This window comes from Mustela lutreola, chromosome 16 (genome assembly GCF_030435805.1).
Source record: "Mustela lutreola isolate mMusLut2 chromosome 16, mMusLut2.pri, whole genome shotgun sequence".
Classification (NCBI taxonomy): Eukaryota; Metazoa; Chordata; class Mammalia; order Carnivora; family Mustelidae; genus Mustela; species Mustela lutreola.
In genome coordinates, this window is record NC_081305.1 from 26,513,162 (window position 1) to 26,536,822 (window position 23,661).

General features: G+C 57.5%; 1 protein-coding gene across 1 annotated transcript; it reads left to right on the forward strand.

The window, feature by feature from the left end:
- The first annotated feature begins 35 nt into the window (after positions 1-35).
- Positions 36-20,629, forward strand: CCDC102A (coiled-coil domain containing 102A). Its single transcript, XM_059153239.1, has 9 exons — positions 36-139; positions 7,002-7,752; positions 9,704-9,930; positions 12,581-12,689; positions 14,853-14,969; positions 15,355-15,564; positions 15,775-15,945; positions 17,315-17,418; positions 19,637-20,629. The coding sequence occupies exons 2-9, from the start codon at positions 7,162-7,164 to the stop codon at positions 19,764-19,766; spliced, it is 1,659 nt and encodes a 552-aa protein (XP_059009222.1). The 5' UTR covers positions 36-139; positions 7,002-7,161; the 3' UTR covers positions 19,767-20,629.
- Positions 20,630-23,661: the final 3,032 nt, after the last annotated feature.

The following is a 23,661-nucleotide window of genomic DNA, read 5'->3' on the forward strand; positions in this document are numbered from 1 at the left end:
CCACCCCACCCCCCCGGAGGGAGGAGGAGACTCGACGGCCCTCCCTCGGCCCTCCAGGCGGCGGCCGCAGCAAGCCCCGTGCCCGCTCCGCCCAGCCGCAGCGGGTCGGACATCCGGAGCCCGCGGGTCCCCGGCCGAGGTGAGCGAGGGCGGCAGTGCAGGGGGCGGCAAGCCGCTGTGTCCCGGGAACTCCCTCCAGACAGCGAACCTTCCGCGGGAGGGAAGGGGTTAAGTTGGGGGCGTGCTGGAGGAGAGGGGCTCAGCGTCCGCAGCAACCCCCAAACTCCGAGCAGAACTTCCTAGCCCCCTGCCTGGGCTCCCCCCACCTCCCGGGACCCTGGACCTCGGGTGTGGAGGGGCTGCGGGGGCTGGTGAGGGGGGGCAGGGCCTCCTACGGAAGGCTGCGGGCCGGGACGGGACGGGAGGGGGGCGGCGGGCGGGGGCGGAATTTGGAACTCTCCCGGGGGACCCAACGTGGTCACCATGGCGAGTGCGGGATGGACGGGCGCACTATCCAATGGGAGCACGGCGTTGCCGCCAATGGGGGCCGCCAATGGGAGCCGCACGGCGAGGTGGGCGGGACCGCGCCTCACGGGGTCGACAGCCCCCCTCTGCCCTCCGCCAGCCGCTAGAGGGAGCGGGGCGTCTTTGCCGGACTGGGGAGGCTGGTGAGGGGGCAAGGAAGTGAGCGCAGACGCGGTTTGTGGCGTGGGAGGGCAGAAAGCGAATTTCTGGAAGGAGTTGGGGCAGTTAGAGCGATGGCCCAGTGCGAGGAGACTGGAGTGGGCCTCAGTTGCCTCACCGTTCTGATGGTGCGGGTGGGTGATAGCTGGCAAGCTCGTTCTCCTCCCCGGCTCTGGTTTCTGTATCTTAAGGGTGGGTTGTACAGACCTAGATGGGGGTTGGGTTGGTTCAGGTTGGTTCAGGTTGGCGCAGGGTCTGCCCACTTGTTGGACAGAGCTTTTAGGAATCTTGTTTGTTCTTCTCCTCACGGTACAGGCAAGGAAACAGTCCCAGCTAGGGCAGAAAGTTGCCCATGATCACGCAGCCTATCAGTGGCAGAGCCGGGGTCTGGTGGGATGTCCCTTCTACCAGGGAGAATAGTTGAAGGAGTGGCTGAGAGGCCGGCTGGCCCCCATGAAAGACACACTCACTCTCTCCCATACCAGCTATGCCTGGCCACTTGGCCTGATGCCCGAGGACCCCCATCCTGTAAGTGTTCCCAGGGGAATTCATGCCCTCTGGTAGACATATCCCAGGAGTGGAAGCAGCCAATCCCAGCACTCCAGCCCTAACCCCCAAGTCACCCCCACGTTGCTGCTGGTCCCCTTTGTAGGCAAGTAGTCACTCCTCTGGGCCTAAGCTGGCTGGCTATAAAGAAAGGAGTTCTCAGTGTGATCTAGGACATCTAGATCACATTGAGATCCGAGTGGCTCCTTGGTCAGAGATGGGGATTCCTGGGACAGGCCAGAGGTGCCTACCCTGGGGCTCAGGTCCAGCCTGCAGGCCCCGCTTACCTCCCTCACTCCTCTCAGTCCCTCCTGGTGATCCAGTGGCTGGAGCCCAGGCAGCAGGTCCGAGGAACAGGTGCCCACAGTCTGTGGGCTGACCAGCCTTGGACCCTGCATTTATCCAATCAGGCTGTCCTCTGCGGTTTCCTGCTGGGCTCTGCTCCCTGCCCACAGCCAGGCCTGTGGCCATGGGCAGCTCCAGAGCGCCACCTGAAAGGTTCTGGAAAGACGGAGGAGTGTTCTGAGTTTGAGGGAAGAGTTGGGCCACCTGGCAGCCCCCAGGCCCCTCAGCTGGCCCAGATCCAGACTTCAGCTTTGCTCACTTCTCTCACTGGATATTGACCATCATCTAAACATGCTAAGGAAAAAACAAAGTTGTCCAGTTAGGCTACCTCGGGTAAGAGGACTGATCCCTGACCTGGCCACAAAATGACCTCTGCCTTTGACCTTGGCCACAGACAGTTTCAGACACTTGTCTGTTTCAGAGCATGGCCACAAAATGACTCCTTATCCTTAAGGATAGTTCAGTCTTCCGTCTTCACTAGAAGACCCCTAACCGTCCATCTTCTATCTATCAGCCTAGAATGCATTGATGCAGCATCTGCTGTATGCTGGACCCTGTGCTAACAGCCAGAGAGACCAAGATTTCTTGTGACTACTACTGAAGAACAGGGAGGTGCCAGTGTTTTGGGAACACTAATACTCTGTGTGAATACTGAATACAGAATACTCTGTGTGAAATCAGAGAAGGCTCCCCAGAAGAAGTTCTTGAAGGATGTGTAGGAGTTTGCTGATGGAGAAAGAAGCGGGGAGAGACCTTCTTAAACAGTTTCACAAGCAGCGGGATCCACTGGTCACTTTCTGTGACCAAGGGGGGTGAGAGCCTACCCTGAGGCAAGTAAGGGATGGAAACATTCTAGTTTCTGTTCTGGAGTGGACCAACAGCTGCCTGGGGCAATGAAGATGCCTGTGAGAGTGGGTCCCACTGGGAGGACTGCCCAACTAAGGGGATGCAAGGTCACGGTTTAGCCTTCAGTTGCCCACCCCACCAGCCAGCTTTAAGCAAATCCTGTATCCAAGGCCTGTCCTAGAAGCTGTGGGTAGCGCAAGTGTCTCATCTGGATCAGAGAGGCGTGTGTTGCAAGAGGAGAGAGCAGCTAGCCAGATCTGGCCATGACAGTTTGTAGGGCTGTGCTCCCTGGGGAGCAGTTGGAGCTGAGGAGATCAAGGCATTTCCTGGAGGTGGTAGAACCGAGCTTGAAGGACAGGTGAGGGTTTCATCAGAGTCCAGAGTGGGGAGGGGGGCCATTCTGAGTTGGGGGAGCAGGATGAGCAGAAACTGTGAGGATTAAAGCAGGAATAGATCCGTCTGGCTGGTGGGAGGCAGGAGAGGGGCAGGTGGGGCAGGGAAGGCTCTCTGAGGGCTGTGGTGGCTGGTCCCTCCCTGATATGCTCTTTGGGGGGTGGTGACACCCTAGAGGAATCTACCCCACACACACAAAAAACACATACCCTATGGGAAGAAGGTACTGAGCCTGGTGGGGAGGGGACAGGCAGGACAGGGCAGCCAGAGCCTGCTCTGTAACTGTAAGCTGAGCTTCTGGGTTGCAAGATTTTCAGTAACTGCATCGGTTACTAGGGCTATGTGTGAGTGTCTCCCCAGGGCTGTGTTATGTGAGTGGGATTGGAGTGGGGTGGAGGGGGGATGAGGGAAGGCGTTGCTAGGCAGGGTCTGTCTGCCCTGAATCTACACAGGGTGCAGGGATCCTGGTGTGCTGGTCAGTGGGCTTCTCAAGAAAACCAGCTTTAGGACCCCCCACCCCTTCCCCAATGTGTGCACACACACAGCCTCCAGGGGACCCTGGGCTTGCAGGAGGAAAGGCAGAAAGGCTGTTCAGAGCTCCTCTTTCCCTCTTGCTCCCCTTCCTCCCCCAGCCCCCAGGAGGGAGTGGGACAGGCTGCTGGGAAGGACAACAGGAGCTGAGCCTGGAGCCCACCCCTGCCTCTAGCGTGGGCGCCTGGAAGCCATTAGGGGCCTGGGCGGCGCCTGCCTGCCCCTTGCACGACAGGCTGGAGATTCCTGGACAGAGCCTGCCCCCACGCCACTGAGCCCCATGCCAGGCCTGGTGGCTCCCGGACACAGCGAGGATATGGCACTGGCCCCCATCCCTGCCACCCTCTCCGTTTAGGGGTGGCCAGAAGGGCCCAACAGACAGAGCCTGGAGGACCTTCCCCCCACTCCCTATAACCAGTGCGGCTGTGGCGGGCGCCGGGCTGGCACTGGGATTTCCTGCCTCCTCCCCTCCCCCTCAGGCTCTCACATTGTTTTTCTTTTCCAAGAGCTTCTCCTCATGGAGCTGGGCCAGGAAAACGGGGAGAGGAGGAGTGTGAGTGCCCATATGTGTGTTCGTGTGTGTCCGCATTTGTCTTGGGGATGAGTGTCTGCATGTCTGTGTGTATCCTGCTGTGTGTTGGCTGCATGTGTCTCCAGGTGCATCTGTGACCCTCTGTTCCGAGGTGAGCGTCTCTGCAGCCATACAGCTGTGGGCACATGGGGCCATCCTGGAGGGCATGCGTGTCTGCATTCACGTTGCATGGGACTGCCTGTGTGTCTACACGTGTGTACGGGTGAACAATGATGTCTGTGAATGCAGATGGTATCTGGGCCAGCCACCTCACCGCACAGGTGGGGAGACTGAGTCAGAGGGCGTGCAGCCTGCCAGGGAGTTAGCGGAATATAGGGAGGTGGAACCTCCCTCCACATGGCCGTGTCTGTGTGTGTGACTTTGTCCCCGTGGATGTTGTTGGCATTGAGACATACATTTTTATATGTATGTTTATATACATGTTTATATGTATGAAACTCTGGGTGGTAACAAGGCATCACCAAATACTCGGTATCTCCAGCTTGGACTACTAAAATGCAAATCCCCAACCCCCCACCTACCAAACATGAGTCTGGGGGCAGGGGGTGCCTGGGAACTGCATTAGAATCCACATGAATCTGAAGGACCCCTTGATCAAGCGCACTGGTCTCCCTCACCCTCACCGCAGCCCCATTCTGCAGGTGGAGAAACTGAGGCCCAGAAAGGGGCAGGTGGCTTACATGAGGTTGGTGACAGAGCTGAGCCTGGAACTGATGCCTGGCAGGGAGGCAGACAATGAACAAACAGCCAATAGACTAGAGAAATGCAGTAGAATCACTGAACACGCTGAGATGCTAACGGTCCTGACACCTGTCCACATGGTGGGAAAATCTACCGTTCCTGCTTGGATGGGGGAAGGCAAGATAGAGCTGGGGAGGTGCCCTGGGTTGGCATTGCCAGGAGAGAAGAGGACAAGAGAGGGGCTGGGGCACCAAAGGCATTGGCCAGGACCAGATCAGGGCCACGGAATGGGAGCTGGGTGAGGGAAGAGGGCTGCAGTGGGCAGGAGGGACAGAGAACAAGTGGTGGGATCAGGGGGCTGCTTTCGGGATTGAAATTTTGGAGGTGGACTCCTAGAGAACGTGAGCTTGGACTTGACACTAGAAAGTTGTCCCAGCTATTGCTGACAACAAAGCGTGTGGCCCCTGGCACAATCAGATTGGTGTTTGTAAAAACTCCCTCTGGTTGTTGCTGTTCAGAATGGATTTGAAGAAGGCACAGCTTGCGGGGGAAATTAGGGCAGGGAGGCAGTGGCTATGGTTGCCTAGATGGGAGGTGATAGTCGTGGCTTGACAGGCTAGTGGCCACGTAGGAGGAAGGTGGCTAGCTCCTTGTGATGTGTGGCAGACAGACGGACAGGACTTGGAGGTGGCAGGGTGGGGGTTGTGGAAAGAAAGCAGATTCCAGATCATCCTCCACAGCATGAAGGAGTGAGGAGGTGCTCTTCTCCCAGAGGGGGCATCCAGAAGGAGGAGGTGGTTGTGGGAGGAATGGAGAGGAGTTCCAGTTTGACCAGGCTGAGTCTCAGTTATCTGAGGAATATCCTTCTAGAGGCACAGGGGGCTTCTGGAGCACAGCCTGGGCTGGAGGGAGGGAGAGCCTTTTCCGCCTCCTAGAGGCAGGGAGGAGGAGGCAGGACCTGGAGGGTGTCCCCATCTGATGGCTTCCATTTTTCTGCTGTCAACTCTGATATTAGATCACCTGCTGAGAGTGAGTGGTTGGAGGTGGGAGATGGTTAGAGGGGACAGAGACAGTTGGCCGGGCTGTGTTGGGAGCAGCCAGTGCTGAGGCCCTTGGCTGTGGTGCTGATGAGAGCCTCACCAGCAGTGCCCCGCAGAGGAAGAGCTGGCCATTGGGGTGGAGGTCCGGGGGCTGCTGGTGGGGGTCAGTGCAAGACCACCATGGAGAGAGAGGGTGACGGGATGGGGACAGAGAGGAGAAGGACATGCATCTCATGTCTTTTAAAGTGATGTGATCCAGAATAGCAGAGCCCAGCAGTGGGACCTCTCACCACACTGCACCCTTGCCATCTAGACCCTGGCTTATTTCCATCCTAACCCCAGAGCATGCCTCGCACTCACCACACACCTCGCCCTGTACCTGGAATCAAATCTGGGCTTGAACCTTTCTGAGCCTCCCTTTTCTTCTGCGATAAATGGGAGCCATTTCCCCTGAGTCTATTGAGAGGAGTAAGTCAGATAGTTCACAGAAGACCATGGCCATGGCCCCTGGCCTGTAGTCAGACCTTCTCAAATGTTATTGCCATTGGCATCCTATGCTGGGATGGCCAGGAGTCAGCCCCAGCCCTCAGCAAACTCACAGCCTTGGGTAAGGATGGGGAGCTGGAGGAGACACAGATAAATGGTAGGTGAGGTTGGTTACACTCGTGATGGAGACACAGGCGGGGCAGGCCAGCTGGCCTGAGGTGGTCCTGGAGGACTTCTAGGAGGAGGTGATAACTCAGATACATTTTTTAAAATTTTTTTTAAAGATTTTATTTATTAGAGAGAGATCACAAGTAGGCAGAGGCAGGCAGAGAGAGGGGAAGCAGGCTCCCTGCTGCCTGGCTCTATCCCAGGACCCTGAGATCATGACCTGAGCTGAAGGCAGAGTCCTAACCCACTGAGCCACCCAGGTGCCCCAACTCAGATACATTTTAAAGCTGAAAAGAGAGCCCAGTGCAGGAAGAGGTAGGGAGGGGAGTCCAGGCAGCAGTGCCATTGTGCAAGCATGCTGCACTTGGGGTGGAGATGTGGGAGTAGCCGGAGCCATTCACTGGATCACGTGGGACTTGAAGGTCAGGGACAGCAGGTCAGGGTTTGAGATCAGCTGTCTTGGCTGCAGGGTGAAGGGTCTGCAGGAGGGTGTCTGGAGGCCCCTGAGGAAGCTGTTACAGCCCCACTCTCGCTCACCACTACAGCCTCACCGGGGCTTTCCTGGGGCAGACCGTTTCTCTGCTTTTGCCCATGCTCTTCCTGCTGCCTGTTTTGCCCTTCCCATGGCTGATCTTACCGGTATGGACAGATGGGGGCCACAGCCTTCTAACAGTTGCGTTCTCCCACAGGTGCGAGGAGGAGGAGGAGGCCTCCCCCACCCAGTGGCCAGGAGAGCAGTGGAGAGCCGTGGTCAGCATGCCCAGTGGTATCTCGTCCTGAAGGCATCCCCGGTCGGGCCCCTGAGTCCGCCCGGAGTTGGAACCCAGGGCCCGCCCGCTCGGCCGCACCATGAGCCACGGGCCCAGCCCCCGGCTGGCGGAATCCCCGCAGCTGTCCAAGGGCAGCCTCCTGACCATCCTAGGCAGCCCGTCTCCGGAGCGCATGGGGCCGGCCGACTCGCTGCCGCCCACGCCGCCCAGCGGCACGCCGTCACCGGGGCCACCGCCTGCCCTGCCGCTGCCGCCGGCGCCCGCGCTGTTGGCCGACGGGGACTGGGAGAGCCGCGAGGAGCTGCGGCTGCGGGAGCTGGAGGAGGCCCGTGCGCGGGCGGCGCAGATGGAGAAGACCATGCGCTGGTGGTCGGACTGCACGGCCAACTGGCGCGAGAAGTGGAGCAAGGTGCGCGCCGAGCGCAACCGCGCGCGGGAGGAGGTGCGCCAGCTGCGCCAGCGCCTCGACGCGCTCACCAAGGAGCTGGCCGGCGCGCGGCGCGAACGCCAGGAGGCGCAGGGCGAGTGCGAGGCGCGGGGCCGCGAGCTGGCGCGGCTGCGGGGTGCCCGGGGGGCCGCCGACAGGACACCAGACGGGCCGGAGCCCGAGCCCGAGAGGGAGCAGGAGCCCGTGCGCGACGTCGGGTCCGAAGTGCCCCAGGGCAGCCAGGTGCGCGGTGTTGTGGGTCTGGCGAGGGGGCGGGCTCGTGGGCAGGGCCCTTGGCTCTGGGGTTCGGAAGGGGTGCGGCAGGACTGAGAAAGGGGGATAGGAAGGGCTGAGTCCCCTGGGAGGTTTCACTCAGCTGCACCTGCCTCTGTTCCTCGGGACCTCAGGACAGCATTCTTCCGGAGATCCCTAGAGTGGAGAGGCGGGGATCTGGTGGGCCTTCCACTCCCACACCTGAGCAGTCAACAGAACCTTAAAATCGTCTGTTTGCGGCAGGAGCGGGATGGAAGCTCGTGCCTGGTATTCATCTATTAGCAGCAGAGAGGAATCTGTTCTTTCCTTCAACTTGAGTGGGGGCAGCTTGGAGAGGCGGGTGTAGGGGGTAAACATTTATAACCTGCATCAGTTAGAGCTAAGAGGTGGGAGGTTGTCAGGGCACTAGGAGCACAGAGATGGTCCTTGAACCAGGCTTTGAGGAGGGGGCTTCACGGAAGCTTTCCTGGAAGAGGTCCCATCTCGGCCAAGGCTAGGAGGATGTGGAGGAGTTGGCCGTGCAGTGTGCAAGCAGGTGTTCCAGACCTGCAGAGGCCCAGAAGCGGGGCATGGCCGCTCCCCTCATTCTGTGGGCTCCTGCAGATGGCAGTAAGCTCGACATGTGCAGTTCTCACAATCCCGAGGTGTTTGCTTGGTGGATGGGCACACTGAGGTGCAGGGAGATTAAGTACCAGGGTACCCCCGCTGGTGACTGGAGTGCTGGGTAGTTAACCCATGTGACCTCCAGAGTCTGCGGCAATCATCAGCGTGGCCAGAGCGTGAACGGTGGCTGTGGAGGGCAGCATCTCCTGACCCAGCAGACCTTCTAGGAGCCGAGTCCAGGCTCGGGAGGCCTCCCGGGCTCCATCCCCAGAAAGTCCAGCTCTTCCAGCTAAGATTCTTGGCTGCCCCTTCCCCTCCCTTGAGCAGCCCCTGGCACCCCTGTAGGCTAGAGTGGGCACTGCTGCCTACAGTGGCTGAAGCCCCCACTTCCCTGGGTCGGCCAGGTGGCGTTCCTTCATTGCTCTTATTTGGGGCAGAGGACAGCCCCTGTCAACCAGCCTTACTTTGCTGCTCCTGCCCTGTGCTTGCTGCGGTTGTCAGTCTCACTCCAGGAGGTGACGCGTACCATGGGGAGCCTTGGCATTACAGTCTGAGTTCATTTCTCCAGCCCAGCCACTTCTGTGTGTTCTGTGGCCCAGAGCCAGTCCCTTCCCTCTCTGTGTCCCCATTTATAAAATAAGGCTTTGGACCAGGTGGCATTCGAAGCCCCCATCTAGATAGGGAAACTGAGGGCCTGACAGGGCAGGAGCTGGCCTAGACTCATCTAGAAAGGTCACGGGGGAAGCCAGGCTGGAACAGAGGCCATGGATGTGTCTCAGGTCTGTGCTCAGAGGGAGGCCTTGGGTGCAGCAGGGCAAGCTGGAGGGGCAAAGAAGAATGGGAAGCTCAGGAGCTTGACACTGAGTTAACAGTCCCTCACTGCTTCCATTCTGGGAGCTGGTTCTGCCCACAGGGGCTGTCTTTCTATGCATCTTTTATGTCACTTATCTCCTGGTGCCTTAGTATTTGCACCTGAAGAATGGAATCTTAGAGCTAGAATTCCTTCTGAGGGAATCTGGTTCATATCCATCGTAGGAGGCCCTGCTTCTACATCCGTTCACATCAGTGTCCCACCATGTGCTTGCATGCTTCCAATGACAGTGTCCACGTGTCCAGGGCCATCTTCTAGGAATCAGGGAACTGTGGTGGCTGACTCTGTGTACAGTTCCAAGAGGTGAAGGGGTGGGACCCAGAGGGCTCTGTGACTTGTCCAAGGTTACCCACCAAGCTGATCCCAGACCCAGGGTCTGGGAAAGGCCATGAGGTCAGCCAACAGGGTGAGGGTTCAACAGCCACTCCTCCACCTTGGTCCCTACAGGAGCTGGAGCTAGTGGAGAGCCTGCTGAAGAGCAGACCAGAGGAGCCTGAGGGCTGCTGGGAGGCACGCAGCGCGGGGACTGGAGGCCCTCGGGGCAGCTCAGGCCGCCAGGAGCGCAGCCGGCTGCCCTGGGAGGACACAGCCACCATTGAGGAGGATGCATCCAAGTTGACCGCCCTGCGGCTGCGGCTAGATGAGTCCCAGAAGGTGCTGCTCAAGGAGCGAGAGTAAGTCACGGTGGAGAGGCAGAGCCCCAGAGGCGGGCCCCTTCACAATCACAGAATGCAAGCCTGTGTTGTAGAACATGAAACTCACTGAAGGTGTCTGGCACTCTTGAGTCTTGAGGCCTAGAATTTCAGAGCAGTGTGTTCTAACTGGAACAAAGCAGTTTTGTTTTATTAACCTTATTTATTAACCAATTCAAGTTATTTATTCAAATAACATACATATCGTGCATTTGCTGAGTCAGACCTGTGCTCCCGACCCTCCCCACTCCCCGCTTCATGGAGCTCACGTCCCAGAGCAGGGAGCACGTCCTGGGCAAAGGGAAGAGCAGGGAAGAAGGGTCAGGGAGGTTGAGGGGTTGCAGATGGGAATTCGGGTTTGGACTAGTTGAATTTGAGACGACAAGGAGGCAGCAGCTGGGTACGTGAATGAGTCCGGAGTTCACGAGGCAGATCTGGGCTGGAGGTAAAAATGCAAGACTCGGCAGGGAATAAATGATTTCAAAAGCCATGAGCTGGGTGAGGGAGGTCAGAGGATGGAGCCCTGGAGCCCTCTGGCTTTAGAGGTCGGAAGACGAGCCCAGCGGCAGAAGAGACAGAAGGAAGTTTGAGAAGGGTCAGGGAGACCAGGAGCACCTGTTTCACAGAGGAGGGTGGGAGCAGCAGGAAGACGAGGACAAGGTGCTGACCAGTGGATTTAGAACGTGGAGGTCACCGGTGACCTTGGCCAGGCAAGGCCTGATTCTAAGGAACATTTTGTAATACTCCCTATCCGTCCAGAAATTAAATGCGTAGCTAGTGTGAAGGCAGAGACCGGGAGATGCTTCTGTAAGTCAAGGACACCAGAGATGGACCGCGAACTCCCAGAAGCAAGGGGACAGGTTACATACAGGTTCCTTCTCATGGGCCTCAGAGCCAACCCTCCTGACACCTTGATCTTGGACTTCTAGCCTCAAGAGCTGTGAGACCATAAAATTGTCTAAGCAAGATGGGCAAAAAAAAAAAAAAAAAACAAAAAAAAACCTGTTTCGCTAATTGAAATGTAAAGCAGAAATGAGGGGAATTTGTAATAAAATATACATATTATGATGTGGACACACTCAGGCCTGGCTCCACTAGAAGAAATAATGAAGTGTAGTCGATCCTTGGACAGTGTGGGGCTCAGAGGCACTGACACACACCCCCATGCAGTTGAAAATCTGACTCCTTGAATTTGATCCCCCAAAACTTAATTCGTTGACCAGAGCCTTACCGTTAACATAAACAGTTGACTAACATGTATTTTGTATGTCTTGTGTATCACGTGCTGTGTTCTTATAATGAAGGAAGTTAGAGGAAAGAAAACATTAAGAAAAAGAAAGGAAAATACAGTACTGTACCATTTTTATCAAAATGATCAGCATGTCAGTGGACCCATGCGGTTGAAATCTATGGTGTCCAAGGGGCAGATGTGGTCAGAATCTGGAGCCCTTACAGAGAGGGGTAGTGTTGATAACCCTCCCAGTAAATATGTCCATAGCCCATCCTCCAAGTCAGGTTTTGTGTGGACGGGCTCAGTTAAGTCATCTCCCGGGACAGCTACAAAAACAGCAGGTGCAGGCAGGCAGGGTCCGCCGCTCGATATGCCAGCACTGTCGTGGTGACAAGATTTCCTGAGAGAGGAACAGCCTTTGGGAAAGTTCTGAAGCAAGCAAAGCACACTGTTCCCTCAGTTTATACAGTGATTCTGTTCCTGGGGATGGGCTGTGAGTACAAAAGATACTTTCTGTTCACGTGTTAATCAGAGCGAAGGTCTGCGTTCAGATGGTTTGCACACCCGGGGGTGTCTGACTGGGCACCCTTGACAGAGGATGCAAAATCATCCCTGGAGGGGTGGGATGGCCCTGGGGCCTTCAGTGCAGGATGTAGGCACCCCTGTCCCTGCCCACCAAGTGAGCCGGTCATGCAGGGTTTCCAGAAACGCCTCCTAGAGGGTGCCCTGTCTCCTCTGAGAAGCCTGTGTTAGAGGCGTGATAGGTCAGGGCTCCCGAGAGGGAGGCTGGGGGGGGGGGGGGCATGAGGCACAGCGTGCTGAAGAGTGAGGGTAAGTACAGCTCTTCGTTGAGCACCTGCTGTATGCTGGGGCCAGGCCCCATGCTGTTTACCGCCAGCATCTCATTCCTGCGCAGAGCAGAGTGTAGAGTGAGGATCGTAGGAGAACCCTCCACCCAGTGATGATGACAAGAGGGAACCCCTCCATCTGACACCCACTGGACAGCGTTTTCCAGCTTTTCTGACCCCAGAACCATGTGTTCAAACTAAGCCTTACAGGCAACCCCAGTACACAAAACAGAAACAGAGGTCCTATTTGGCAGTTGAACATGAGATTCTTGGCCAGGCACAGCCAATGCCCTGGAGTCCTGGTCACCTTCCCACATCCCTGAACACCCTGGACATACTTCCCTGGACACCTGCAGTTGTGCAGGGGGTGGGGAGTCCAGCTCCCAAAGGAATGCAAAATTGGGGTGCCTTCCACAATGTGGGGTTCCAGGGCCTTGATTGCCGAGCCAAGGACTTCAGACACTGGTTCCCCAGGCATAGGCCGCGCGGGAGGACTCTCAGCAGAGACCCTCAGTGGGCTCACCCCCATGTCTACCTCTCCTCCTCTCTCCAGGGATAAACTGGCGCTGAGCAGGAACATTGAGAAGCTGGAGGGGGAGCTGAGCCAGTGGAAGATCAAGTATGAGGAACTGAACAAGACCAAGCAGGAAATTCTCAAGCAGGTGAGTGCTAGAGACGGTGATTTTCCTAGAGGAAGCAGCATCGCCCTGCGGACTTTCAGCAGTGGGAGTGGGAGAAAGGAGGGAGTTCAGTCATTCCTCGTCAAGCTCTGGCCACGCGCCGTCCGCTGTTCTGAGTGCTGGGGCAGGCGGTGTCCCTGTCCTGTCTCCAGGAGCGCATCTTGTGGGAGCAGTGGGTGAGGCACGGGGCTTACCAGCAGTAACCAGGCAGAGAAATTCATAAGCTAGGAAGGTGTCAGACAGAATAAGAGACATGGGGTGGTGGGTCAAGAATGACATTTCTGAGAAAATAAAATATGAAAGTAGTAAGTAAATAAGTTAAAATTTAAAAAAAGAAAAATGGCCTCTCAGAAGGTGATATTTGAGGCAAGATCTAAAGAAGTCATCCTTGAGAGGATATGGGATCAGAGTTCCTGGCAGAAGGCACAGCGCATGCAAAGGTCCTGAGTTCGGAGTAAGCCTAGTATGTGCAGGAAGCAGAGGGCAGTGTGGCTGGAGGGAAGTAGGTGAAAGATGAGGTTCCGAGGGAGCCAGACTTCAGTGGGCTTCATAGTCCACGCTGAAGGGTAGGATTCATGAGGTCTAGTGTTGCTCCATCTCAATGATGCTTCAGGGAGTCAAGGAAGCTAGACCCTGAGGTCCCCATTTTATAAATGACAAAACTGAAGGTCCACCTGGCGGAGAGGAGATCCCACCACTGCAGTTCGGGGGCTCAGGGCAGACGGAGGTCCTGCCTCCTGTGCGGGCCCTCTGTGGCCACCAGGGGGCGCAGCCACCCAGAGAAAGTCTGCGGGACAGGCTGCATTTCTAGAGGGAGCAAAGATTCCCCCAGACCTCAGAGCCTGAAACTGCCCTGGAAGCAACCCAGACTGTCTCATGGTAGACTCTCTCAGGAAAAATCCTAAAACCCTCACTCTCCAGAAGCAGCATCTTTTGGGGGATGGGTCCGGGAATCTGCCTTTTTTTTTTTTTTTTTTTTTTTTTTTTTTTTTTTTTAAGATTTTATTCATTCATTTGACAGAGAGAAACCACAAGTACACTGAGAGGCAGGCAGAGAGAGAGAGAAGGAAGCAGGCTCCCTCCTGAGCAGAGAGCCCGATGCGGGACTCGATCCCAGGACCCCGAGACCATGACCTGAGCCGAAGGCAGTGGCCTAACCCACTGAGCCACCCAGGCGCCCCCGGGAATCTGCCTTTTTAATCTTTTCAAGTTAGGAAGTGGAATGCTTTGTGGAGAAGTGAATAGAACGTGAATGTCCCGTTTAGCAGGTAGATGTCAAGATTCTCTTTCATAACTGGCTGCTCTCCCTCAGTGTTGCGGATTTGAGCTTACTCGTGTCATCGCACACAGTGATAGTTTGTTGTTTTTCCTGCTATACGACAGGACATCCGTGCCATGCCACAGTCACCCCAGGCAATCCTCGTGTGGCCAGGCCCGCACCCACATGCAGACCTGCTCAGATAGAGTGCTTTCAGTCAGTTCCCAGGGCTACCCAGTGCCAAGGCCATATGGAGATACAAAGGTGGACAGCTCTGTCCTCCTGTGCGCACACGCTAGTTGCGGGAGTGGGACCAAGAGTAAAGGAAACACCCCTTGTAGTCAGGGAGGAGGAGAGAGGCCTTCCTTTAGGAAGGGGCATTTAGGCCAAAGCCTAAGTCAATCCTGTAAAACAACTTGGAAAGAGTGTACCAGGAAGAGAGAACTGTATGTGCAAAGGTCCAGTGGTGGATAGGAACTTGGTGTGTTTGAGGACTCGAGCCTAGAGCACAGTGAACTAAGAGGAGAGATGGGCAAGGGTCCAACTATACTGTGAGACCATAGAAAGGAGTCGGGCCTTATCCAAAGGCACCCAGGGATGGGGGTGTGGTTGGATTTATCTTTTTTAAAGCGCTCATTCTGAGCTACTGTTGTGGAAGGTGGGGTGACAGAGGCCCCAAGTGGATGCTGGGAGGCTAGATGGCCATGAGGTAGGAGGTGTGAAATGCCAGAAGCAGCACCAGCAGTCAGATTCAGGCTCTGTTCTGGTTACTGGGGGGCACATCGGGACTCCACGTCAGGCTCCTTGCTGAGCACTCCTGCCCCGGCACCGGTTCTGGGATATACCCAGTTGGTTCTCACGGAACCGGGCTGCACTGTGTCCTGCAGCTCAGCATCCTGAAGGAGGCCCACCAGGACGAGCTGGGTCGCATGTCCGAAGACCTGGAGGACGAGTTAGGTGCGCGGTCCAGCATGGACAGGAAGATGGCAGAGCTGAGGGGTGAGGTGAGGCCGCCTGCGGGACCTGGGAGGGCTTGGGGCTGGCCGGGGGGCATTGGGGGGAGGCAGGGGCCTGGCCTCCATCAGCTAACCACTCCTCTAAGAGGGAAAAGGAGGAGGTCTGTGCGCTGAGGCAGGAACCAGCCACACCCGGAAGGTAGTGCGGTCTGCGGGGGGCGGCAGGCCTTTCTCCTACACAGAGACCAGAAGCGTACCCTCACATCCTGCACGCCGTGAAATCAGCCCAGGTTAATTATAGCTGCCGCAGCTGGATCAGCTTCCTGGAGCCAAAAATGGCTCTGGAGGGGGAGGTGGGGACGGGGAGCACGCAGCTCAGGCCTTTCTGCCCCCTCTCCCCCTGGAGACCTGACCCTGTCCTGCCCTGTGGTAGATGGAGCGGCTGCAGGCGGAGAACGCGGCCGAGTGGGGTCGCCGGGAGCGGCTGGAGACTGAGAAGCTGGGCCTGGAGCGTGAGAACAAGAAGCTGCGGGCGCAGGTCGGGGACCTGGAGGAGGCGCTGGCCCGGCGGCGGAGGCAGACAGCCAGCGCCCTGGACTGTGACCTGCGGGCCAGCCAGGCTGCGCTCTTCGAGAAGAACAAGGTGGGGTAGGGGGCAGTTCAGCCAAGGCCAGGTCAGAGCACCTACTGTGTGTTGAGCTCCTGCCCACAGGGGGCGGTGGTGGGGGAGGACAGAGGCAGCCATGGCCCCAGAAGCCGCTCCCCCCGGGCGTCCCCCAGGGCCATGCCCCGCACCCGTGCTTTCACGCCGGGAGCCGATGGGCGCCCTGTGACCCCACATGCTCCCTCGCAGGAGCTGGCCGACCTGAAGCATGTGCATGGCAAGCTGAAGAAGCAGTTTCAGGAGAAGGTGGCCGAGTTGGCACACGCCAACCGACGGGTGGAGCAGCACGAGGCGGAGGTGAAGAAGCTACGGCTGCGGGTGGAGGAGCTCAAGAAGGAGCTGGCCCAGGCTGAGGACGAGGTGAAGCCCCTGTGGGGCCCGCAGGGCAGCCTCAGACCTCAGCGGCGGAGGAGGGGGCTGCACGGCCTTCTTGGGTCCCTCTGCAGTCGTCCGGTGGTCGGTGGATAGGTGCTTGGGAAGAATGGACAGGTGGGAGGGACGAGCAACTGAATAGGTTAATGGATAGACAAGTGGTGGACATGCAGGTGGTCTGTGTAGCACGTAGACGTGGAAATGGAACAGCAAAGTAATTCCACGGATGGACGAATGGATATGTGAAAGAATAGAGGAGCCAGTGGATGGGGACCGGAGGACGAGACGGAGGGAAGGAGGATGGATGAGATGTCACAAGAGATGTCTGATAGGGGATTGGATGGATGGGTGGATGGGTAGGTGATTGGACAGGTGGGTGGGTGGATAGATGGAGGGGTAGGTGGGTAGATAGATTGATGGATAGATGGGTGGGTAGATGGATAGGTGGGTGACTGGATGGGTAGATGGGGGGATGACTGGATGGATGGATGGATGGATGGATGGATGGATGGGTAGGTGACTGGGTAGGTGGGTGGAGGGTGGCTGGATGGACAGGTGATTGGATGGATGGGTGACTAGGTGGGTAGAGGGGTAGGTGACTGGATAGGTGGTTGGGTGGATGATTGGACAGGTGTGTAGATGAGTGGATGGATGGGTGGATAGGTAAGTGGATGAGTAGGTGATTGGATGGATGGGTGAAAGGGTAGATGGATTGGTGGGTGACTGAATGGGTGGGTGGGTGGATTGATGGGTGGATAGGTAGGTGACTGAATAGGTGGGTGGGTGGGTGGAGGTGTGGTTGAGGGGTTAGAGGGTGGATGATTGGTTGGGTGGTAGGGTGGGTGACTGGATGGGAAGTTGGATAGGTGGATGGATAGGATGGGTGGGTGACTAGATGGGTGGTTGGGTGGGTGACTAGGTGGATGGGTGGGTAGATGGGTGGATGGTTGGGTGGGTGGATTGATGGGTGGATGGGTGGGTGACTGGACAGGTGGGTGGGTGGGTGGATAGATGGATAGATCCGGTGGCTGGTTGGGTGGGTGGATGGGTAGATAGCTGGTTGGATGGGCGGATAGATGTGTAGATGGATGAGTGGATAGGTTGGTGGATGGATGGGTGGGTAGATGATTGGGTGGATGGGAGAATGGGTAAATTTGGAAGGCAGGGGCAGCAGGGAATGGGGAGGAGCAAAGGCATGCTACCTTGGAGGAGGTGGGCCTTGGTCTTGGCCTCAAAGGACAGTTAGGGACTTCTCTTGGGAAAGGCAGAGGATGGCAGGAGTGGCCGGTCCCGGGTAGATGGCCGGCCAGGCTGACTCAAGGTGACCTTCGCGCTCTTGGCCCTGCTCCCCTGCCAGCTGGACGAGGCCCACAACCAGGCCCGGAAGCTGCAGCGGTCGCTGGACGAGCAGACGGAGCAGAGCGAGAACCTACAAGTGCAGCTGGAGCATCTGCAGTCCAGGTGGGCGTGCCGCCCTCTCCAGGGGGTTGAGGGTTAGTCCCAGTCAGGACACAGAAGCCAGCCAAGGAGAGACTTCCTCCCAGCCCAGGCTAGAGGGGAAGGCAGCAGAGGAAGAGATCTGGGGCCCCTGGGGCCAGAATCCTGTCCCCTCCAGGCAGGAAGGGCCAGGGACAGGAAAGCAGGGACAAGGGAGTGCAGGAAGTGAGACCAGCTGGGGGCCCTGGAATCATGTGCGTGCAACTGGCTGGCCGGCAGGTGGGTGGGTGGTGAGAGGGGAGGAAGGAGGGCCAGAGGCCAGGCCCAAGGTGGGGCAGCAGGCAGGGCCCAAGGGTCTGGGGAGTCATGGATAGGAAGAACAAGCAGCCCCCAGGATCCCTGGGCTGCGGTGACCCCAGGCCAGCTGGGATCTGAGCAATGGGAAGGCAGGGAAGCATGGAGGAGCCCCATCCCTAATGGTGTGCCCAAGCCATCAGCTGCAGCCTTCGTGAGGATGGCCCGTAGGGTCTGTGGGGGACACACCCACGGGACCCACCCACCCATCACACTCTCCCTCCCTTTCCTGACCACCCATCCCAATACTTCAAGGTGCCCTTCTCCCAACACTCTCCCTAGGCCCATACAGTGACAGAGAGCCAAGTCCAAGGCCCTCCTTACTCCACACACGCCCCACCAGCCAAGAGTATCAGGACCACTGTGCTGACTTCCTGTGCCAGGCCTGTGCCAGGCTCTTACTCCGCAGTTTCTGGTGATGTCAGAGGATAGAGGGACGGGGCTCTGTAGCCAGGTGGGTGGGAATCTGTGCTTAGTAGCTGTGGAAGTGGCCCGTGTGGTCTTGGATCACTCGCTTGGCCTCTCTGTGTCCATTTCCTCCTCTGTAAGGTGGGGATGATAACACTTCTTAACCCTGGCTTGTTGTGAGAATTCAGGGAGCTCGTGTTGTAAGTGCTGAAGAACTGTCAGCTGTTGCTGCTGCTACTCCCCCTAGGGGGTTGCTGGGGGCTGAAGGAGGAGGGGTCTTCTATTTGGGTCCCACGTTATGCCACCAAGAATCACGCTTCTACAAGAGAAGGGAAGTGGAAGATATTTTTTCTAGGAAGCTTGGCAGAGAAGGAAACTAAGGCGGCCTAAGAGGGAGGGTGTGTCCACGGCCACACTGCTGGGATGGGGGGTCCGGCCAGATCGCTCCCAACCCCCCGGCCATCAGTGCCATGCTTTACAGAGCCTATACTGCGTGCTGCCACATGCTGAGTTTCTGTGGCTCGGAATACAGGCCACGGAGTCAGGCCTCACAGATATGTGACATAGCCAGCCTGGCCTCAGTTTCCCCATCTACCTGGTGTGCTGCCCATAACATGCTGCACAGGGCCCAGGCATGACAGGTCACAGTTCATGTCCAACCAGCACTGCCTGCTCTGTCCCCCCACCCCCCACCCCCAGGGACCACCGAGCCCCAGGCTTTACCGCAGTGTTGTTTGGCCACGTCCTTCGGCCCCGTTCATTCCAAAATGGGCAGGCAGGCTGTGCCCAGCCTCTTGAGTGCTTCCAACGGGGAGGGTAGGGCTGCCCAGGACCGCTGCCTCGTTTTATTTTCCAACTTTTTGTGCTTTAATGTTCCGGGGACAGCTCACTAAATCACTGCGCAGTAATGGAGGCCCCCGCCTGGGCCCCTCCCTGCCGTGTTAATAATTCATGCCTTCCAGTAAGATGGAGCCAAGGCGGCCACTCGGCTGGGGGGATGGGCATTTCCTCCACCAGCCCTCGTAAACTGGGGCTTTAGGAATTTCAGAGTGGGGAAGAGCTAGGGCAGAGCCCTTTGTCATTGTCTTGGAGGGTAAAGGAGACCACCGACTCTTCCACCTCCAACTTTCTCCCTGTGGTCTTTGGAGCCTGGTGTGGGTTCGAATCCTAGCACGGTGACCTTAAGGGGCTGCTTCACCTCTCCGGCTTCAGCCTGCTGCAGAGCCCAGCCTCGCTCCCTGCTGTCTGGGGGATAGGCACATTACTTGACCTCTTAGTGTCTCAGTCTCTTTGTCTGTCAAGTGAGGGTAGTACCTCCGTCATCCCAGTGACTTCTGGAAAGATGCAGTGACATGAGGAACTGGAGGGAAAAGGCCCCAGCAGGTGCCTAGCGGCAGGGACATGCTAGGGAAGGGCCAAGCTGTTTGCAGCACCCACGATCAACTGACTGTCCCCGACCCTCCTGTCACCCGGCCCACAGGCTCCGCAGGCAGCAGCAGAGCGCCCCCCTCTTCGGGAAGATCCGAAGTGCTCGCTTTGGCACCGAGGAGGCCGGGGACGGAGCCAGCGACCTGGATGAGGACGAGGACTTGCAGATCCAGGTGGCCTAGAGCTCCCAGGGCCAGACAGGACCTGCCTGTGGCCACAGGCCCCTGGGTGCCCAGGCTGACCGTCGGCTCCAGCTGACACAGCTGCCCAGCTGTGCTCCCTGCTGTGGCAGATGTCGTCCTCTCCCAGGGAGGGTGCCGAGGGTCCCATCCAGAACACCCCATGGAGGGGAAGCCACAGCCCGTGTATACATTATCCGTGTGTATTTCACATATGTGTGTGGGGTCCTTGGATCCGTTTGGTCTGCAAACACGGGACCACTCCAGGACCCAGTCTCAGCACTCTTGTCCACCCAGGACCTTCGTGCAGGGGCAAGGGGGTGTCAAAGAGGGCTGTGGGGGCCGCGACCCAGACTGCCTCTCTGAACCTTGGGGGTGAGGTAGAGCTGTTGACAATGTGCTAAACTCAGTCTTTTGTAATAAATGGAGTTTGGGTTCTCGAGGCAGAGTCCTCAGAGTGTGGCAGGTGGGGACAGGAGGTGTAGGGGACAGCAGTCAGCCTGGGTCCGGCACCCAGCCTGAGCTCCCGAACGTCAGGCGACTTGCTGAATGAACGAATGTGAGAAAGAATGAATGGAGGAGCATCTGAGCCGCTTGGTGGCCTGGAATCTGCCTCTTGCAAGGGGAAGGAAAGGTCTGGTGTGTGTCTTACCTGGAGGACAGGGGTCTGCGAGCCTGCACCAGATGGATTCAAACCTCTGTCCCTGCCCCTTCCTGGCTGTGCAGCCATGGGGAAGTGACCTGACCTCTCTGAGCCTCAATTTCTCCCTCTGTAAACTGAGGCGTCTCCTACAGGTGTCAGGAGAATAAGATGAGTTCGTCTGGAACTCAGTAAAGGTTAGTTATTATTAAAGTACTTAAAGGTGTGCCCTGGAGAGGAGGGATTTGCCAGATGGGCTCTGTCCCAAGGGATGAAGTTCAGCCGACCGGAGGTGGGTATAAACACCATAAATAATAAATCCTTTTCTCTTTCCCCAGCCCTGCTCTAGGTAATGAAATTGCAGGTAATTTTAATTTTAATTTTATTTTTGAAACTTCATTTCTAAGCCCTCTATAGCCAGCAGATTTCTGTTAAATCTGGTGGAAACTGTTACTCAGAACACAGTAGCCTACATGTTTGCATGTACAGGTCGAGGTGACACTGAGACCCCTGCCCTTAATGAGATTCTCTAGATGAATCCTCGGCAGCAGGCCTGCTTTCTGCAGAGAGGATCTGTCTTAGCCAGTGTAAGAGGCGAGCTCCCTGTGCTCAGGCGGTGTGCAAGGAGCCGCTGGGGCACGTGCCTGCAGAGGGGAGCTGCCTCAATGGCTCTGAGAGTAAAGGAAGGAGTAGGCTAGTCCCAGCCATAGGGAGCCACCCGCCATAGGGCTTTCCCCACAAGCCAGGGCCCGAGGGCTGGGGGGAAGCTGTGGGAAGAGGGCTGTTTCCTGCTGGGGGTCTTTCTGTTTTCTCTCCCAAACAGGAAGTTGGCCCCAGAAGAGGCTGAGATGCTGCCCTTTGACCCCCAGGAGCCAGACCCTCGCTGACAGCAGCCCTGAGAGCTGCTGTCCCAGGCCGCAGGCGGACCTGCCATTCCCAGACACAGAGCAGATCCGCCGCCCTGTGGGCTCCCCCAGACTCCCTGGCACCTCCGGCCGAACGTTGAGCAGAGGCCCCCTTCCCGGCCCTGCCTGCTGGTGGGGCCGCTCCTGAGACTGTCAGCGAGGAGAGGGTCTGGCCTTCTATTGCACTGTCCAAGGAGAAACCAAAGTCTGGGGGCAGGAGACACGGCCACAGACCCCAGGGCTGGAAGATCCCTTGGGCCTGAAACACACTTCTTCTCTGCTCCCGGCTCTCACGTGCTCTTGTTCACAGGGGAGGGGAGCAGCCTCTGCCGACAGAAGGGTCAGCTTTGGCTCCCATGGAGCTTTAAAAACGATACTATACACATTGCTAGTATTAGTAATGGAGAGTTTCTCAGAAAAATGTAGGTTTCCTTCTCATGAGGAATCAGCACTTCTGCTGGGTTCACACCCCTGCGTGGCCAGGGCCCCTGGGGTGGAGAGGCAGGTGCTGCCCAAAAGGGGGTCACAGGCACCTCAGTGGGCCATAGTCCCTGCTGCTCCCTGCAGCCTCACTCTGTGCGCACCTCATTTATATATGTCCCCTCCCACCGGAGGCCATGGGAACCTGCTCATCCAAAGTCAATGTGAACTCTAGTGGGTGAGCACACTTGTCCACTGCGGGCTCAGACCTGGGCACGCAGGGCGACTACCAACAACTGTTAAGGCCTATGGAGCCACGCCATGTGCCTCCTGCCCTTTGAGGCAGGCGCTACCTCTTCCCTCCTTTGAGCAAGGATGCAGAGCCCCAGAGGGAGCAAGTAACTAGCCCAGGGCCACACAGCTCATTGGTGGGGATGCTGGCATTCCAGGTCGGATGGATCCCAGGCCAGAGCCCGGGATTACAGCCCCGGATTACAGCTCCCACATCCCACCCTTCCAAGGCAAGGCCCCTGCCCTCCGCTGGGCCAAAGACCTACAGCTCTGGTCCTGTTGAAGTCCTCAGTGCCATCAGAATTGCCCCGCCCGTGTCAAAGTGCCACCAGCCCTTCCAGGCTCAGCCTACCCAGTTCATTCTTAGGAGGCCAGAGAGCCCTGCCAACAGCCAGCAAGGTATCCTGGGCTCTATGGGCACCTTTGGAAGGGGTGGGGAAGGCGGGCATATGGGTGGTATGGTCGGAGGCAGAAGCCAGAACCATCCCTCCTGCCCCTCAACTCCAGCCCCACTGCAGCACCTGCAGGACGGGCCTGGGTGGGTCTCTGTGCTGCTCAGATAAGAAGTCTCCCAGGGCAGACGGTGCAGTACCCAAAAGCAGCAGCAGCCCAGGGCCTCTCCTGCCAGGCCTGGAGTGCCCAGACAGGCTAGAGAACCTGCTGGGCCAGACTGCCCCACCCAGGCCCTCCTCCCCCTGCAGGGACAGGGTGGGGGCCCTGGGGTCAGGCCTCTGAAGGCTTGGCCTCCCCTGGCTCTCCAGCAGAGGTCATGATGTCAACCCAACTCTACTGGGAGCAGCTCCTAGGGTTGCCTGCGTGGAAATTCGTGCCCAGGAGTGTCCCTGCACCCCAGCCCTCCAGGTAACCCTAGCATCTAGCCCCAACTCTTTTGGATGGGGTTGGGGAGTGGGGGCTGTGTCTCTTGGCCAGCCCTTGTCCCTCTCTGGGCTTTCATTCCCTGATCTGTAAAATGAGCACGATAGCAATTGGGTTGTCCAGACCCACACCCAATAACATGACTTAACTGTTAGTATTGTTTTTCTGGCTTTTCCTCTGCTCTGTATTCTCTCCCAAGAACCTAGTTCTCTGTCTGCCGGGGGCCTGCCAGCCACCCTGGGCACCCTTCTGGAGCAGTGAGGGGGACCCTGGAGGCAGAATTGGCGCCCATAAACCAGCCACAGTGCTCAGCCCCACCCCTCCACCCCCAGCTCCTCTGCCTACTAATTGCAGGGTTGCGAGATGCCAGCTGCCTCCCAGGCCCCAGGCAGACTCCTCCCCATGGAGCAGGGCTCCCTGGAAAGCCTCCCAGTTCTCCTCCAACCCCATAGATCCAGCTACCTGGGGGGTTGTCTCCATGGTACTCAGATGCACCCCCTTCTGCAGGAGGTAGCCTGAAAAGGTGTGAACATGAAACCTTCCTCTGTGGTTTTCCCACTTCCCAGGCTTCCCCAAGTCAGAGAGGTACATCCTAACCTTCCCTTTTCCCACTCAAGAACTAGCCATGGCTCCCCAGGGCTGGACAAATAGAGTCTCCCTCCACATCCTGGCCCCGGAGTGCTCTCTACATGCCCTTAAGCATGTGCCCCAAGTTGCCTTGGTCTCAGGTCCCCCTTATACTACAATAAAATCCAGACATGCCCCT